General features: G+C 39.7%; 2 protein-coding genes across 36 annotated transcripts in view; one reads left to right on the top strand and one right to left on the bottom strand.

The window, feature by feature from the left end:
• The window catches only part of Pigl (phosphatidylinositol glycan anchor biosynthesis class L), a 125667-nt gene extending 118087 nt beyond the window's left edge, over window positions 1-7580 (bottom strand). For all 11 annotated transcript variants that reach the window (XM_087192101.1, XM_021248980.2, XM_021248981.2 and 8 more), the window contains exon 1: window positions 6885-7580. In XM_087192101.1, the coding sequence (XP_087048227.1) occupies window positions 6885-7119 (235 nt within the window). In that variant the 5' untranslated portion in view covers window positions 7120-7580. The remainder of the gene's footprint in view (window positions 1-6884) is intronic.
• A 109-nt stretch (window positions 7581-7689) lies between these two features.
• Window positions 7690-19337, top strand: part of Ncor1 (nuclear receptor corepressor 1) — a 164246-nt gene continuing 152598 nt past the window's right edge. For 20 of the 25 annotated variants that reach the window (XM_087192073.1, XM_087192067.1, XM_087192077.1 and 17 more), the window contains exons 1-2: window positions 8204-8397; window positions 10879-11033. The gene's annotated coding sequence lies outside the window, so the exon portion shown is untranslated. Of the gene's footprint in view, window positions 7760-8203; window positions 8398-10878; window positions 11034-19337 lie in introns of those variants that run through there. The other 5 variants (XM_087192065.1, XM_087192062.1, XM_087192054.1 and 2 more) reach the window with 3 other exon arrangements.

The raw sequence follows: 19337 nt of genomic DNA, 5'->3' as shown, positions 1-19337 counted from the left end.
ATGTTTTAAAATGGTAAAGTTTGTTATGTATATTTTACCAAATCTAAAAAACTTTAAAAAATCACATTTTCACTGAATAAAAATCTTTCAATTATGAGTTACCCAATAAAACAAATTATGTCTTTAAAACTGATAAAACAATTTTTTAGAAAATCACTTAAAGTACTGAGCACATAGCTACACAGCCAAGACCAAGAAACATTAACATACAGTATTATCACCAATCTGTCCATACTTGTGAGTAGTTTTTCATTAGTATTCCCAAAATGACTACATTGATACTGACTTCAACTTATGGAAATGCTATTTTTTGGTTAGTTTCTCTGATCTGTGACTTACAGGTGGTCATTAACAAGGCCAAATATATGGGAAACTGTCATTTTCTGAATATAAGAGGCATATATGAATCAGGTGGAATAAGAATTATGCATATATGAGAAGAGTGTCCAGCTCACTGCAGTCAAGTTAACAAATATTTTCAAGACCGCACTCTTTAAAATGCATTACATTTGTTGACTATTCCTATTTGATACTTCTATTTTTTTTTTTTTTTTTTGGTACCAGGGATCCAACACGGGACCTTGTGGTTGAGAGGCAGGCACCCGAACCACTGAGCTAAATCCCTGGCCCCTGATACTTCTATTTGATTAGTACTACTTACTGCACTCTCTTTCATACTTGCACCTTTTCTTTTCACTGTTCACAGGTGATCTTTGCCACTGTGGAATTTCTCTTTGGTTTCTGAAATGATCTCTAATGTTTCATTAGCATTTCTTCTATGGGTTGTCATAGTTTAATCAAATCCTCTATTTTTACACTTAAAAGTCTAAGTCTTTACATAAATAAATGGTTTGAAAAGAGAACATACTCAATTAAGTAAATAATCGTTGAGATATCAACTTTATTTTCCTTGAGGTGAGGTCTTACTACGTTGCCCAGGAGGCCTTGAACTCTTGGGCTCAAGTGATTCTTCTGCCTCAGCTTCCCAAGTAGCTGGGACTACTAGAGCCAAGCATCACTGCCCCCAATTGACACCAACATTTTTATAAGCACTTACATATTCATGTTAAGTTTAAAATAGAGGGTATGTATAAAGTTACTGGCATATTAATTTAAAGCTAATTATAAGAAAAAGGTAGGTAAGCCAGGTGTGATGGTGCAACCTATAATTCTAGCACTGTAGGAAGCTGAGGTAGGAGGATTGTGAGTTTGAGCCCAGACTGGCAAAGTTAGCCCTGTCTCAAAATAAAAAATAAAAAGGGCTCAGAATGCAGCTCAATATGATGGCAATGAGTTAATCCCTGGGGGAAAAAAAAGAAAAAGGCAAGTAAATATACAGTTAGAAATTTATATAATTCCAATAAATATACTACCAGTTAACACATCAGCATCAGTGTTTATGAAGAAGCATTATTTTCAGTTAGTCACTTAATGCCTGTGTATTCTTTGGTTGGTTTTATCACGATACCCATAATAACTCCACTTTAGAGAAAAGTATCTAAATATTTAAATATATGTCAGTATATAGAACCAGTGAGATATAACTTTTGAATCATATTCTGAAGTTTTTCTAACTCCCTTGAAATATAATTCATATTTTAAAATATACCTTATTCCATTCTCAAGGAGGGGAAGAAGGGTTGAAGGGAGGGGAGGGGAATGGGAAAAAAAGAAGCAAGATATATCAAGTACAGGTACAAATTCCCTATGATGAATGCTACTATCATTATGTATATCTAAAACGTACCAATAAAAAAAGAAAAAATATACCTTATTCCATTCTTAATAGGATGCAATCAATACTTAAGATCACGTTTTAACTGGGTATAATCCCAACTACTTGGGAGACTGAGAAAGGAGGATCACTGAGTCCAAGGTCAGCCTGAAGATACTGTTTCAAAATAAAATTTTAAAAAATGGGCCAGGGATATAGCTCAGTGATATAGCACTTGTCTAGCATGCTGAAGCCCTGGTTCCAATCCCCAGCAGTACCACTACCATCATCACAACAACAAACAAACAAAAATTCTATGTTTTTATTAATTCTAATAGAAAGAATAGAATTAGACAGATGAGACTAATATTTTGAGATCAGGTCTATGTATTCCAGCCTGGCCTTGAAGTCACTATATAATTCAGGCTGGCCTTGAACTTGATATTTTCCTGCCTCAGGCTCCAGAGTGCTAGGATTACACTGTGTGCCACCACATCTAGCTATTTTTTTATTTTTATTTTTTAGGTACTGGGGATCGAACTCAGGACCTTGCGCTTGTGAGGCAGGTGGCGGCACTGAACTAAATCCCCGGCCCTATTTTTTTTAAAACTAATGCTTTTGAGGTAGATTTAAATATATCTCAATAAGGAATACTTTTTTTTTCTTCTCTCTCTTTTTTTTTTGGTACCAGGGATTGAACTCAGGTCCTTGCACTTGCGCAGCAGGCGGTGAGACCACTGAGCTAAATCCCCGGCCCAGGAATACTTTTTTTTAAAGACAGGTCTCCTTGTGGCCTGGAACTCACAGCAATCTTCCTGCCTCAGCCTCTCAAGTGCTGTGATAGGAATACTTTGAAGAATTATGACTAAAAAACAATAAAAATAAGCTCATAAATTCTATTTTGGGAAATATGATAAATCAGTCATCTAGACAAACTCTTAGCATAGACTATGTAAGATAAAAGGCAAGCATGTAGAATGTATGGCTGAACTAGCAGGACAGCAAGAGCTATCCTTCAAGGACCAAAACAACAGGTAAGCAGGAATCCTGGGAGGTATTAGAGGGCAGATCCCCTAGGGCACCTTAAGAACATCTGCATATCCTGGCTGGTCTAAAGTCAGATGTCTAAAGCTTAGGCAGAAGTAAGAGATGTCTATGCAAAGACCTTTGAAAGGCAGTACCTTCAGTGGATGAAGTAGAAAAAACTCCATCCCAGACAAATTATGGGGCTACATCTTTCTTAGACTTGGTTCTAATAGGAAGGAAAAGAAGAAAAATGTCACTCCTGAAGGCTATGTTCCTTTCTTAAGACTTGGTTCTAGTAGAAGGGAAAAAAGAAGAAAAATGTCACCTCTAATAATTCCTAAATATAGAGTTTCACTTGGTGAAATAGACAATATATTTCCAAAATAGCTACTGTAGTAGTTCTTGTCCCACATGTGCTTCAGGATCCTTGATGCTCCCATTCAGTAGGTGGAGCTATTTCTTTCCTTGGACTGGGATATGACCTGTGAATGCCTCCAGAGGAAGAATAGAGTAGAAGTAACATTGTATGATTTCTCAGGACAGGTCATGAAAGACAGTATGGCTAACACCAGTAGAGATTCTGTCTCAGGATACTTGCCCCAGAACCCAGCCACCACCTTGAGGAAGCCCAAGCCACAAGGCTACTTGAGTATATCAAATGTAAAGGTTCTGGTTGACATATCTAACTAATCCCCAGCTGACAACTATGTAAGTAAATGAATTTTGAGGGTTTTTTTTTTGTACTGGGGATTGAACTCGGGGCCTTGCACTTGCACAGCAGGTGGCCAAACCACTGAGCTAAATCCCCGGCCCAGTAAATGAATTTTTGAAGTGATTCTAGTTCACAGTCTTTGGGTCCAACAACTAAGGTATTAAATATTGTGAGGCAGAGACACTATGTTCTGCCTGAAACCGTAAGAAAGAATTATTGTTTTGAGATAATTTGTTATGTAGAATTAGATAACTAATATGCTTTCATTTGGACCCTGAATTCACACTGCCTCTGTGGTCTGAAAAATCTCAATCTTAAAATTTTAGAGTCATCTGAGGTAGATAATGTCTTTTTTTGGTACCGGGGATCGAACTTGGTCCTTGTGCTTGCGAGGCAGGTGGCAAAACCACTGAGCTAAATCCCCAGCCCTGATAATGTCTTTTTTAGCTGCTTCACTGAAACAAAAGTAAATCATCAAACTGTTACAATGAATATGGTCCTAAGAAATATGTGCTTATATTTTAAAAAATTACAAAACACACATGGAAAGAAGTCACCCAGAATGAATAATCAGAACAAAGAGTAGAATCAGACAGACTACAGAAATTGTAATTATTAGAGCTGTCTTTAATATACTTAAATAAAAGGTGATATAAGAGTAACAAACTATAATATTTGCAACAGGAACCTGCAGACATGAGCAACAGATTAAAGGACAAAATTATATAATCATTATCTCTATATGTAAAACTTCAGGTATAAAACTATTGACAGCTGAGCTGGTGGTGCCAACCTGTAATCCCCGCTACTCTGGAGGCAAAGGCAGAAGGATCACAAATTTGAGGCCAGTCTGGACATAGTAAGCCCCTGTCTCTTATAGGAAAATTATGGAGGTTGGGAGTGTAGCTCACATGTCCTGGGTTGGATCCACAGCACCAAAACCAAAACAACAAAAAAATGAAAGAAGAACAATATAAATGAGACATATCATGAAATGATTAGGGGGAAAGACTTTATATGGTAAATGTTGTTTCCTTATATTAACAGTCAGCAAAGGAAGTGGTTGTGGTGGCACACTTCCAGTATTCAGAAGGCTGAGGCAGGAGCATCACTGAAAGTTTGAGGCTAAACTTTTTTTTCTCATCTTTCAAAACCCTACTTTTTCTAATTATATGGTTAGCCTGTTAACCAGATTAGTTTTGCAAAACAGCCTAATACGCCACTTTGTCTTTCCTTTTCAGTTTTACAGTATGGGGTTACGGGTAACCGTCCAATCATTTCACTAGAAGAGGCCAGTAAGGTTGCAAGAGTCCACTTCGTAGTCGTGAGGATACAGGTCCGTTTAAGAGTTCTTACAGATTAAGGAGTAACATCTTGGACAAAAAGCCTAAGTTCAAGGCCAGCTGGACTACATAGTGAGACTTTGTCTCAAAAAAAGTATCAATGAGGGCTGGGAATTTAGCTCAGTGGTTTCGCCACCTGCTGTGCAAGTGCAAGGACCAGAGTTTGATCCCTGGTACCAAAAAAAAAAAAAAAAAGTCAATGAAATTCCAATAAAAATATTAAGCAAAGTTTTTCTTTGAACATGACCAAGCTAATTCTAAAATATATGAGTGTATTTAGAAGAAAAGGTCAAAAACAGCAAACATACCTTGAACAATCAGAGATCTAGTCACAGCAGAGCTAGAAAAGCTTAAGTAATTAGGATATGGATGTCAGACTGACTGTAGCAGAATATAGACAAGAAATACATGGAAATCTGATATATGAGCTGGCAGTGCATCTGGAGGGAAAGTGATGAATTGTTTTCCAAACCTCAATCTTCCCTTCAAAAGCATTTTTTACACTGCTATGGAATGATCCTTTTAAAATAGAACTGATTGTTACTTCACCTAAGCTATTCAATGACATCTTACTCTCTAGGCTTGCCAAGTGTTTTACCTCTGAGGTATATCATAGTCCCTATGTTCCTGTTTTTTACATTACACTGTTAACTCATGAGTATGGGGAATGTTTAATCTATACATTTTTAAACAAGTTCAGAATTTTTTTGTTTTTGTTTTTGGTACCAGGGATCGAACTTGGGATCTTGCACTTGCCAGGCAGGTGGCAGAACCAGTGAGCTAAATCCCTGGCCCACAAGATCAGAATTTTAAAAATAATTTTAGTGCCAGGAATGTGATACTGGGGATCAAACCCAGGGCCTTACACATGCAGGGCAAATGCTGTACAACTGAGCTACAACTCCAGCCTCATGCATATATTTTTTATTAGAAACAGCTGGGCGTGGTGGTACATGCCTATAATCCTAGCACTCTGGAGGCTGTAAATGTAAATTGGTTGTGTTTTTGGGAATGTGATTTGCATACAAAGCCTTACAATGGCCAATTTAGAAAGCAATCCTAATGAAATGGGCATAAAATAAGGCCTAGCATAAAGGTTAAATAAGTATATGTTAAATAAAAAAGTAATGTCAAGTAAAAAAATGTAATTTTTTTTTTTGGTACCAGGGATTGAACTCAGGACCTTGCGATTGGGAGGCAGGCAGCAGAACCACTGAGCTAAATCCTCAGCCCCCCAAAAATGTAATTTTATAAAATGTGATTTCTGTGAAAAATCTCTGTAGAAAAAGAATTGGAATGACATATAAGCCAATGGGGAAAGAGGTCATGGGCAATTTTAAAAAACAGCTCTATTGAGGTATAACTTGACATTCTATAAAATTCACCCATTATATGTGTACAGTTCAATTGCTTCATTTATACAGTTGTGAATTATCACCATAATTAAGCGTCGCAGTCATTTTTTTTCTCGTTTAATCTTTTCTGGAGCGTAACACAAGACCTATTCTGTGAAAGGCGCCTTCAATGAAAGGTGGGTGGAGGGAAACTAAAAGTATAAAATTACTTTCTAACCATCTGTGTCAACCTCTCCAATTTGGTGCATGCATCTTTCTAGCACAAATTAGATTTTAAAGCAACAATAAGGTTCTTTGCTACCATGAGAAGACAGCAGGCACAATACGCATTGATTGTATTTGGTGTAGTACATATTAAGATTATTATTCTTTTTTTTTTTTAAAGATCATTGTTCTTGATCGTTTTGCAAAAAGGTTCCACAGAATAATGTATACAGTCGCAGTTCTCAATGGAAATGCAAGTACAATATGAAACCAATGGCGAGCAATTACTTTTCTGCTCCTCAGTCTTCCTAGTGACAGTGAAGTACGCACGCTGCAGGTGTTTCCCAGTCCACCTAGGAAGCTGACCAATCTTACTCGCAGCTTGTGAGAAATCCAGAGAAAGGACCTTCGGAGTATATTCACTTAACTCCCTACAACAGAAAACCCTTCGGGAAGAAGTCGACTGAGAGCGTTTAACACACAAATCCCTGCAGAGTCCCGGTTCCCAGTGCCCATCAAAGGCTTCCTACCTGCCGAGAAGCAGAGCAGGGACACCTGGTGTTTCAGACGGACCAAGCCTAGCACCGTGGGAGCAAAGAACATGGCCTCATCGTCTGGGTGCGCAATCATTAGTAGGGTCTGGCTCCCAGCTCCCAGCAGACCAGCTTTCTCCCGAGTTCTCTTTAGTTTTGAGGAGTCCCAAACCCAAAGAAGGGCCCATATCAGGACCGCAGTTGTCATACACAAGAGGCCCACCACTTCCATGCCGGGTAAGTGGCACTGCGCCTGCGTAGTAGAGAAGGCTGGCGCAAGCTCTAGCTCCCGTAGGAAAACTGCACCCGCAGAAACTGCGTTCCGGGTTTAAGTGTCCCGTGCCTTGGGATTTTAAAAGTAGGGTTTGTTGTCTAACAGGGAAGTTTCCCAACTAACGGTGCTGTCTCCCTCTTTAGCAGCGATTACAAATCTTGTGTCTTCGCTGCTTCAGAGCAGAGTCGAAGCCCGTGCCGTTCAATTTAAGACCGTTGTCCGACCTTATCGAATAATGTGCTTTTAATGTGCTTAAAAATAAACTCCTACAACTTGTAGAAAAGAGCTTCTTCCTCTCAAGTAATTTTCTCATCTTTCAAAACCCTACTTTTTCTAATTATATGGTTAGCCTGTTAACCAGATTAGTTTTGCAAAACAGCCTAATACGCCACTTTGTCTTTCCTTTTCAGTTTTACAGTATGGGGTTACGGGTAACCGTCCAATCATTTCACTAGAAGAGGCCAGTAAGGTTGCAAGAGTCCACTTCGTAGTCGTGAGGATACAGGTCCGTTTAAGAGTTCTTACAGATTAAGGAGTAACATCTTGGACAAAAAGCCTCGCTCGGTATTTCGGCGAGGACTTGGTGCCAAAGTACCGGGTAAGTCGAAGAGCACCGCCGCCACGTGGTGTCTGGTTCCCTCCACGCAGCTCTCTGGCGGGTGGGGGCCGCTGCCGTCCCGCTGTGCCACTAAGGGGTCGCAAGCTAAAAGCACAGCCAGCCACCCTGCTCTTTCCCACGCCCGAAGGAGGAAGGCCGCGGGATCGCGGCAGTCGGCCAGCTCGCGGCGGGCACAGCAGGCCTGTGTGCGATGGCAGTCGTGCCGGGTCCCGCAGCGGACGGTGCTGCCTCGGTCCATGTGCTAGCGAGGGGACCACCGCCGACAGGCTGAGGAGACATTTGAAATAACCAGACGCAGGGTGACCCAGGAAACTCGGCCAAAGTAGGAGCTACGTTCGACCAGAGGAGGGAGTCGGTCTCCCAACCATCCGGAAGGAGGAGGAGCTCGCGACGGAGCCGCCTAAGCCCCGGCCGCCTGGGCCAGGGGGAGGGAGAGGGGGTTGAGTCAAGATGGCGGCCAAGGTGGCGAAGCTGCAGCCCCGGCGGCGGCGGCGGCGGCTGGAGTGAGCGCTAGCTCGCAGCGCTGAGCGCGGTCCCAGTGTAGGACCGCGCGCCGGGCCGCGTCCTGTTCCTCAGGCCCGAGGGCGCTCCGACTCCCACGTTCCGCCAGCTCCCTGGTGAGTAGGCCCGGGCACCCGCAGCCCCGGCCTTCGGGCTCCTGCTCGCCTGGGGCTTCCGAGGACTCCCAGTATACCCGCCGCAGGCGCGGCTTCTCGGGCGGGCGAGGGGCGTCGCGGGCCCAGCCAGGTTGGGACCTGCCCAGCCTTCCGGCCTCTTTCTCTCGGCCGCCGCGGGGTGAGTCGGGCTCGACGCGGAGCTCGGGCTGAACGGGAGAAGGCTTATGGAGTTTGGAGGAAGAATGGGCCGAGGCCGGGTGGGAGCCAACCCTGAGGTGTCCTGTGGGGAAGGGGCGTGCGGAGCCTGCAGGGCAGGCCGTGGGAATTCGAGGCCCGGGTCCCCGGGTGCGGCTGGAGCAGATGGCGGGCCTTGGGGTCACTCTGAGGTGGAGTTGGTGGCCGTCTTGAGAGTGTAGAAAGGGTTACGGAGGGTGACAGCGACGAGCAAGTGTGTGAAGAGCAAACTAGTTACCTTTCTAACTAGGCCACTTCAGGATGTAATAATGGCGAAGGGTGGGTAGTGGTGGAGAGGGGAAAGATCCAAACTGTACCTTCCGCCGTCTGTTATTGGTGTTTTCCTGCCCCAGACGGGCGAATGCACCTCGTTTTGGGGCGTAGAGGGATTTTAGAAACTAAATAAGAAATGAGCCTTAACATTAAATTAACTGGATCAGTAATCATATATTAGAGGAGTGGATGAGAGTAACTGATACTTATGAAAAGTATTTGCTCGGGAAATGTCAGGGTTCCATGACGTAGTGTCTCTTCAACAGAGTTAACCTTGGAAAGTAGTAGTATGGGTAATTCTAATCTTTGGGATTAGTATATTCACCTGCATCAATTTGCTTGCCTAATTATATCCTAATTATATCGAAATTTACATTCCTTGTATGCACCCGGGTGAGGCAGTGATGGGAAGCTGAACATGGCAGTGTGCAAAGAGCAACAGGCCTGGGATTTTAAAATGCCTGCACATATTCATTCATTTGTTCACCATATCTTGATCAATAGCTGTTGACGATTCTGGGTCTCTTGTGATTATGAATAACTGAAGAGTTGTTGGCATTGATGTATTTAATTTTTAATAGATTTTTGGAAAGGTTTTTATGTACTCCTCCATAAAAATATTTATTAAGTGAACCAATTTGTGCTTGTCTGGGCTCAGGATCAGACTCATTTTAGAATCTTATGTAGATATAGGTAAAACTTACAGAAGAAATGACCACAAGTTGCTAGAGAGAAATCTTATTTTTTTAATTGATTTTTTATTTTAAATTTTTTTTTAAATCTTATTTTTTACTCCATTAAGATGTAATGGGGATTTGTTTATGTTAATATTTAAAGTTCCCAGTTGCTTTGCCTTGCTTTAGGCACATCAGTTAATGAAAATCAAGGTACCTATATCACACACTAGAAGTGATTCTTTGCAATGCCAAACACTTTTACAAAAAACTTGCCATATGTTGAATTACAACCCCAGAGAAAATGTAATATACTGAGTTCTGATTCTTCCTGTATCTGTGACATTTTGGAGCATGATCAACCTTTCTGTGCTTCAGTTTCCTCATCTTTAATGTTAGGAAAACATTTGCCCTTCTAGGGTTGGCTGTTATGAGTCTAAAGGGAGTTAATAGGAAATTGCTTTAAACAATTGAAAGTGTCCTTTCTATGAGGTGGTAACAGTTCTGCCTTGATCCAGTAATGTTTATCTGCAAATCTCTCATTGGTGGTTGCACTTTCCACACTGTATTGTAGGTATTTATGTACCTGTTTATCTCTTCTGGAAGGCAGGATAGGCCCTTCTCTGATTTTATCTTTATGTGTAAGGCACCAAGTAGGGGTGTGTGTGTGTGTGTGTGTGTGTGTGTGTGTGTGTGTGTGTGTAGTATATTGCCACTGCAAATTTTTGTTGAACAAATAAATATTGGATTCTAGTAAGCAAAATGTATTCACATTACAGCATATCAGAATACACCTGTTATCTGCAGTTACATATCTATATAGCTGTGGTTTTCTCTGTGGCTTCTGGAGGAATGTAAATTTTTAACTGAATGTCTTGTTGGATTTTAAGAAATACAGTAAAACTTGTTTGGACTGTCCTTGAAATTAAAAAAAAAGGGGGGGGCTCAAAATGCCCGAAATTATGTTTCTTTGTATCTAATTGAGTAAAAATTTGTACCCCAGCTAGGTGAGTTTAGATTATTTAGATGTCGAAAGCATTTTAAAAATTGTGAAATTGTGAGTTTCTTGCTGCTATAGAAAGCAAAGGTCTTTGGACAGAACTAGAATTGATGTAGGTGAATTTTAGGGTGTTACTCAGTGTTTTGTGTTTGATTTTGTTATCCAGTTTAATTGTATTTTGTGATTTACTTTAGTTGTAATTTAAAATTCTTAATAATGTCTGAAAATGATAGCACTGTCACATATTTAGTTACTTCCGTCTGCATTTATTTATTGTCTGTTTTTTCTTTTTGGTACCAGGGATCGAACTCAGGACCTTGTGCTTGCGAGGCAGGCACCGGAACCACTGAGCTAAATCCCCAGCCCTGCGTTTATTTATTGATTGATGTGATTTTGCTGTTTCCCAGGCTGGCCTGGGTTCACGTTGGTACAGATCTCAGGCCTCAGCCTCCAGGGTAGGTAGAACTACTGGTTCATACCACGCACGGCACCTGGCCCCATCTGCTATTTTACTTCAAATACTCGATTTTACTAGAATATGATACAAAGCAAGTAGTAAAGGTTAATCAATTTATTATGTGTAGATTTGCCTATAGATTAGAGCTTCATGTGTTTCTGGTCATTCACTTGTTCAACTAGATGCCTTTTATATTTAGGACACAGTACTAAAAGCTGTAAAGGCGTGAAGGGTAGTTGAGCAGAGCAATCATTTATATACACAAATAACTCAGTTTCAGATTGCCTGATGCTTTTTCGTCTTCAGGTTTGAGGATACCAAAGGCAGTTTTTTTTTTTGTACCGGGGATTGAACTTGGGACCTTGCACTTGTGAGGCAGGTGGCTGAACCACTGAGCTAAATCCCTGGCCCCCAAAGATAATTTTTAAAAAAAATTATTTTATTGGTACATTTTAGGTATACAATACGTTTACATTTGATTGGGTGCTTGTACCCCAAAGGCAATTTTGATGGTTAGGAAAACGTTTTTCTATCAGAACTTCTTACAGGTTTTGACAGACTATGAGAAGTTTTGTAATATAGCAGTAACTGCCTGGATGAAGCATCTTTTTTATTTTGATATTTTTGTGGTAGTGTGTTTCTTGAACATTTTTACTTATCTTCTACCATTTTTGCTACCCCAGGAGCTTGTTGGTCAGAATGTTACTTGGATTGTCTTCAAGGTACCCAACTCTGGGCCGGAGATTTAGCTCAGTGGTTTCGCCGCCTGCCTCACAAGTGCAAGGACCTGAGTTCGATCCCTGGTACCAAAAAAAAAAAAAAACAAAAACAAGATACCCAACTCCCCTGACCTTTGCTTTTGAAAGCCTGACTCCTTACAAAACTGAGTTTTCCTGTGGAGTTCTTGAGATAGTTTAATTCTTCCATGTGTGCTGCTGCAATTTTTATTTAGCAGTCATCTCAAAAGTAAATAAATTGACTTAAATATAATGCAATAATTTATAGAAATACAGTAATTTATAGAATGTCGTCATACAGGTTTAGACTTGTTTGACTTTTTTTTTTTTTTTGGTACCGGGGATCAAACTCGGGACCTTGTGGTTGTGAGGCAAGTGCTGGAACCACTGGGCTAAATCCCCAGCCCAGACTTGTTTTACTTTTGAATAAACTGAGGGGCTGAATAAACGGAGAGTAGTCTGCTTAAGTTGTTGCAGTTGGGCAGTAGCAGAAGCCAAGTTTCTGACGTCTAGTGTAGTGCTTATTCTATTATACCGTAACATCTGTGGGATGATTCAATGTGATGATTGATACTTAAAAAAAAAATTGGAGTGGATGGAGATTGAAAGTTCACTTTGGATATTCATCTTATGTATTGAATTTAAAATAATAATATTACATTTCTGCAATGAAAATAAGGTTTACAAATGGTATTGATCACATTAGTGATGTGGTGATCACTGGGGATTTTTGCCTAATATTTAATCTACTTTGACAAAAATCTTTTTCGTCTTTTTTTTTTTTGGTAGTACTGGTGATTGAAACCAGGCCTTTACACTGAATGACATCTGTAGCTTTTTTTTTTTTTTTTTGGTGGTACTGGGACTCGAACTCAGGACCTTGTGCTTCCAAGACAGGCACAGTGCTACTGAGCTACATCCCCAGCCTGTCTCCAGACTTTTAAAAAAAATTTTGAGATGACATCTTGCGAAGTTACTAGATTGACCACGCTGGGCTTGAACTCAGCCTTTTAGGGTGCTGAGATTATAGGCCTGTGCCACCAGGCTGGGCATGACTATTTTCTTAAACAATGTCTTTGAGTATGTCTGGGTTTAGTGACACTTCCTGTAACTTAAGCATCATAATGATAGAAATTTTATTATGTCAAGCATTAGGAGCCTCTCTCACCCAAATAGGTTAAACTGCCTTCTGGATTTTTTTTTTTTTTTTTGGTACTGGGGATTGAACTCGGGTCCTTGTGCTTGCACAGCAGGCAGCGAAACCACTGAGCTAAATCCCCAGCCTTGGATTTTTTTTTTTTTTTTTAATGAGAAACTTCAGTTACATAAAAGCTTAGATAAACAGTATGGACATGATCTGAAGTTTGAATGCTGTATTGAAAAGCTCATTTTTAATATTAATTTCCTTCATTTCTTCTTTCTGTGCTGGGTTGTGAGCCTGGGTCATAGGCATGCTAAGCAAGTGGTCTACCACTAAACTACATCTCCAGTTGTGTAATACTGTACTAGTTTTCTAAAGACACTCATGCTATACAATTTATTTTAAGAGAAAAGGCATATTATTTTTAACCGACAATCTTCACATAAATACTGAAGTTAAGTATGTTCATTTAGGCTATTAAATATTATACCTATTTTGTGTTATGTTCAGTTGTTTTTACTATATCTTTTTTTTTGGTACCAGGGGTTGAACTCAGGACCTTGCGCTTGCGAGGCAGGAGCGGGCACCACTGAGCCAAAATCCCTGGCCCTTTTACTATGCTTTTTTTGGAGTGTTCTTTTCCTACCTTACTTGAATTCTGCCCATTTTGGAGGGCTTGATCACATATCACTTCATCCAGAAAGTCTCCTCTCATTTCCTCCTCTCTAGAGTGTGTATTTTTGTTCTGAAAATTCTTGATGCTTTATCTTTGTCATGTAATTACTTATGTAGATGTCCATTTACTCCCTACTAGACCATAAGCCTTGTAAGCCTTTGTAGGCGTGTGTAATCAGTTATTTTTAAATTTGTTTTTAATTTTGGGAGGATGAGAAAATAAACATGGCAGTGGCTCATTCCAGAGACTATTCATAATTTTAGAATATTTATAAATTCACATTTAGTGTAAGAATGTTTTACATATGCAGGGAATTTTGGAGTAGTTTCAGAACTAGGAAAAACTGATGAGTTAGAAATTTAGGATAGTTGATTGATAGGATTATAATAGAATCTGGGAATTCCTTTGAAAGAATAGTATTGACTAGTAGCTTTATACTAGAAATTAAATCCTTAAAATTAGTCAGGAGATCCAGGCATGGTGGCCCACTCTTATAATCCCAGTACTTGGGAGGCTGAGGAAGGAGAATCGCCCAGAGTTTGAGGCCAGCCTGGAGAAAACCGAAAAGAAAACAAAAAAGGTTAGTCAGGAGTAAATGAAAAGTCAAGATTTCTAAATTATTTTAGCCTGGGGTGGCCTTGACCTCGCAGCGCTCCTCCTGCCTCAGCCTCCCAAGTGCTGGGACTACAGGTGTAGTGCCTGGCCAGCATATGGGTTTATATAATTTTGAAAATGTTCTAAGTAATAATCATCATGTCTTTAAGCTGTTCAAAGATGTTTACTTTTTCATTACTTTTTTTTTTTTGGGTACTGGGAATGGAACTCGGGACCTTGTGCTTTTGAGGCAGGTTCCAGAACAATTGAGCTAAATCACCAGCCCCTTTTTCATTACTTTTAAGCTCTTATATTTGGAATGAAACCAAGTCTTGTGTTTTCTAGGAGTTAGGGTCTAAAATAGGCACAATGTGAATGTATTAGATGTAGGAGTATACAAATTGGAGAGGACTGTGTAGGGTTGGGGAGACTCTTATGTTCACACAAAGCCTTTTTTTTTTTTTTTTTTTGAGACAGGGTCTCCTTGTGTATCCCAGGCTGGCCTTGAACTCTTTTAATCCTGCTCCAGCCTCCCAAGGGCCCAGCTCAACCTAAAGTCATTTTAATGCATGAGCAAGATATGTTATTTTAAACTCTTATCTTTCCTTCATTTTAATTAATTAATTAATTAATTTTTGGTACCGGGTATTGAACTCAGGACCTTGTGCTTGTGAGGCAAGTGGTGGCACCACTGAGCTAATCCCCTGGCCCTTCATTTTAAGTGATATTTTAAGGAATTAAAATATAGGACTATATAAAATTAAAAGTACAATACCATTTCTTAGATGTAATCTGCTAGGTGTTTTTTGCATATTCTTCCAGATTTTTTTTGCTTACAATTTCTGTGTTATGAGATCATAATATGTTGATTTGTCTACTGCTGTTTCAAATTATTTATTTTTTGTAACTGGTTGTCCTGTGTAGTCTGAGCTGGCTTTCAACTCACTGTGTAGCTGAGTCTGGACTCGAACTCTTGATCCTCCTACCTGTCCCTTCTGAATTCTGGGGTTACAGGTGTGTGCCACCACTCCCGACCAAGTTTGTATATATTGAGAACTACCTCTTTCATTAACAGCTACATAGTACCACTTTTCATTTTATGAAAATACCATAATTTGTTTATTTAATCAGTTTATGGCCACTAGATTTTTTGTCAAAAAACCAACACTACAAATAATTTTTTTGTATATGTATGTATATTTATACATATTTACACGTATATTTATTTCTTTATACTTAAACAGGAAGCTTTGTAGGCTACATTTCTAGAAATAGAGTTGCTGAATCCAAAGATGTAACAGATTTGGATAGATGTTGACATATTTTAGTTCCAAAATTTGGCTGGACCAATTTATAAAGCCACCAACAATGTATGAGTTATAAAGATACCCTGGGCAGTGCTGGATATTACAAATTAAACATTTTGAAAATTTAAGAACTTAAAAACTGATTCTAATTAGCCTTTTTTTTTTTTTGGTATTGGAGATCGAACTCAGTACCTTGTGCTTGTGAGGCAGGCAGCGGAACCACTGAGCTAAATCCTTGGCCCTTAATTAGTCTTTTTAAAATCACTTTTGAGATTGAACATTTTTATTATGGGGAGAATTGTGTTTCTTTCATAAATTGCCTGCTTTTATTTTGTTATTTTTGATTTTGGTTATTGGTTTTTTAAAAAAAATTGTTTTGAAAAGTTCTTTACATATTAGGACATTCACTTTTTTTTTTGGTACCGGGAATGGAACTTGGGACCTTGCACTTTTGAATGTCCATACATTCACTTTTTCCATACATATACACTCATCGTTATTTTATTAGGTAGTCAGATATGATCAACTCCACCAGTACATGACTTAACTTTTCTATACTTTAATTTCCTTATTTGAAAATGGAGATAATGGAATAATGTAAATAACATTAAGAATAGAAGCTAGCACATAGCAAATATTCAAAAAATGTTAGCTGTGTGTGTGTGTGTGTGTGTGTGTGTGTATTTTTTTTTTTTTAAAGACAGGGTCTTATTATGCAATTCAGGCTGGCCTTGAACTCACTATGTAGCCCAGGTTGGCTTCGAATTTGTGGTGGCCTTCCTGCCTCAGCCTCCCGAGTGCTGGGATTACAGGCATGTATCACTACTCCCAGATTGTTAGCTCTCTTCATTATTTTTTTTTAATTTATTTTTTATTTATTTTTTGGTACTGAGGATCGAACTTGGGTCCTTGCACTTGCGAGGCAGGCGGTGGAACCACTGAACTAAATCCCCGGCAGCTCTCTTCATTATTAGTGTATATATGACTTGTGGGTTTCATACTCTACTTAAAAAGACATTCCTAAGTGTAAAATTTAAACTATTCATCCCTGGATCAAACTAGAGGGAATATTATGAATGGTACAGTTGCCTGCTTGCCTGTCTCTCTGTCTCTTTCTCCCCCCCCCCCTTTCTTTCTTTCTTTCTTTCTTTCATAATGGGGATTGAATCCCAATCTACAATGAGCTCAATCTTCAGCCATTTTTTTTTTTTTGGTACTGGGAATTGAACTTAGGTCCTTGCACCCTGCGCAACACACAGTGAAACCACTGAGCTAAATCCCTGGCCCTATCTTCAGCCATTTTAAAAAATTTTTATTTTTTAATTTCTAAATTTTGGGATGAGGTCCTGCCAAATTGCAAGTTTGCCCAGGCTGGTCTTGAACTTGTGATTCTCCTGCCTCAGCCTCCCATAGTGTGAGTTTTACAGGCATGGTCTACCATGCCCTGCTGTTTCATGATTCTTAAAGAGGAAAAATAATGTGTACATATATGTATGCTTGTAATTGTAGGATATACTGAAAGGGTACCTTGTAACATTGGTTGCCACAGGAGGGAGAACTGAGAGGAAGACTTTTTTTTTTTTTGTAGCAGGGATGGAACTCGGGACCTTGTGCTTGCAAGGCAGGTGGCAGCACCACTGAGTTAAATCCCCAGCCCAGGAAGACTTTGAGACAGGGTCTCGCTACATAGGTCAGGCTGGTCTCGAACTCTTGGCCATTCTTCTGCTTCAGCCTCCTGAGTGCTGGGATTGCAGGCATAGTCCACCACATCAGCTAAGACTTTTGACTGTATACTTTAAAATTTTTTTTTCTGGTTCTAGGTATCAAACTCAGGACCTTGTGCTTGCCAGGCATGCATGGCACCACTGAGCTGTATCCCTGGCTCTATTTTTTAATGGTTTTAAAGCAAAGAAGTTTTTGAAATTTTTATTGATTACTTTTCTAGTTTCTCTTTTGTTCCTTTTTAAACTTCTAATTCTTTGTTTTATTTGGAATTTATTTCTGAAGCAGAAAGTGAAGTAGAGATGTATTTTGGGGAATGTATATAGTTGTGCATGTTTCTCCCCCAGATAGCCATTTGTGTCAGCCTCATTTGTTGAATAACCCATCTTTTGCCCCATTGATTAAAATTGCAGATGTTATCATTTATTAAATTTGCTTTATTCACCAGAGGAGTTTGGGACAATTACTGGTTTATCATCTTACTCTCTTGATCTTTTTTATATTACTGCACTCTTTAAAATAGTTGTGGCAGAGTTAGTCACTCATTTATTACTCTTTGTTTTTTTCAGATTTTGACCCTTTTATTTTGGAGACAGGGTCTTGATATTAGTTCACTTGACCCTGAATTCACTATGTAGCCCAGGCTGGTCTCAAACTCATGGCAATCCTCCCTTGACCACCTAAGTGCTGGGATTACAGTTGTGTAGCACTATGCCTGGCTCTTACAGTTCTGGTCCTTGCATTGTTTTGGATATTCTGTGGTGTTCACAAGTGTTTTTATTGGAAACAATGAATATTGATGGGTTAATTTTGGAAAAATTGGCACTCTGATATATTTTCTGTCCTTGTGTTCAAATAAATTTTTATGTCCCTCAGTAGATTTTCAAACTTTGCTTTGAGTAAGTCCTATACATTTCTTGTTTATTTCTCTTAACAAATAAGACAGGAAATCAAAGGAGCTTGTATATTAGTAGAAGAAGACTATATAATCAAATAAAGTTATTCATTTCAGATTGTGGTAAACCTAAAAAGAACCAAAAAGGGTGATGTGATTGATAGTACCTAGTGAGGGTTTACCTTGTAGAGTGATAGAAAAGGCTTTTCTAGGAGACACTGGAACAGAGAGGCCTAAGTTTAAGAAGGAGCTAGCTAGCCACATGAATAAGCCAGGATGAGCTCGCCAAGGGGAGTGGAAAGAAGGACAAAGGCCTGAGGTTGGGAAGGTCTTGGCAGGAGGGTAGAGAATGTGAAAGGAAGCTCCTCTTGCTGGAGCTTGAGCTATTAGAGTAAGCAGCCAAATAAAGTTCATAGGGCCTTCTGGGTCATTCTAAGTAGTTTAAATTGTATTTGTAGTATGTGCATAGGAAGTCCTTGGGGAGTCTTTTTTTTTTTTGGTACAGGGATCGAAGGCGGGTCCTTGAGCTTGGGAGGCAGGCGGTGGAACCACTGAGCTAAATCCCGGCCCTTGGGGAGTCTTAAGAAGACATTTTTGATTTATAGTTTAATAACACTAGGCTTTTTTTTTTTGGTACCGGGTATCGAACTCGGGTCCTTGCACTTGTGAGGCAGGCAGCAAAACCACTGAGCTAAATCCCCAGCCAACACTAGGCTTTTTTTAGTATATGTGCTGCGGAAGCAAGCACAACACTGGGCTTTTTGAGTGGAGAAAGTAAGGCTAATTAGTTTTCTGCACTCAGAGATAAGGATAATGGAAGTCATGGTGGAGAGGCCTGGGAGGCTTCAGAGTGTATATAGAAGGAAGGAAGAGGGAATGGCACTTTGTGTTGGTTTGGATGTTATTGAGGATTAAACACTATTAGTTGCTGCTGAGGCCATAGGAATAGCACAGAGCAGTCCCTGATCTCACAGGTGTCTGAGGGTTTGGTTTTGTTCACTTTCCCATAGAACTAAATACAGCAAGCCTATTTTTTTTTTTTTTTTTTAGTACCGGAGATTGAACTCTGGACCTTGTGCTTGCGAGGCAGGCGCCAGAACCACTGAGCTAAAACCCCAGCCCAGCAAACCTATTTAAAGTCTGATGTTCCCTCCCTCCCTCCTGTGCATGCTAGGCAAGTCCCCTTAATCATCCAGCCCTTTTTCCCTTTTTTTTTTTTTATATATATAC

Source organism: Heterocephalus glaber, unplaced genomic scaffold, assembly GCF_053883595.1.
Source record: "Heterocephalus glaber isolate CG9 unplaced genomic scaffold, H.glaber_assembly_v1.0 deba00001565, whole genome shotgun sequence".
In the NCBI taxonomy this organism is placed as follows: domain Eukaryota; kingdom Metazoa; phylum Chordata; class Mammalia; order Rodentia; family Bathyergidae; genus Heterocephalus; species Heterocephalus glaber.
This window is presented reverse-complemented; position numbering and strand designations above follow the sequence as displayed.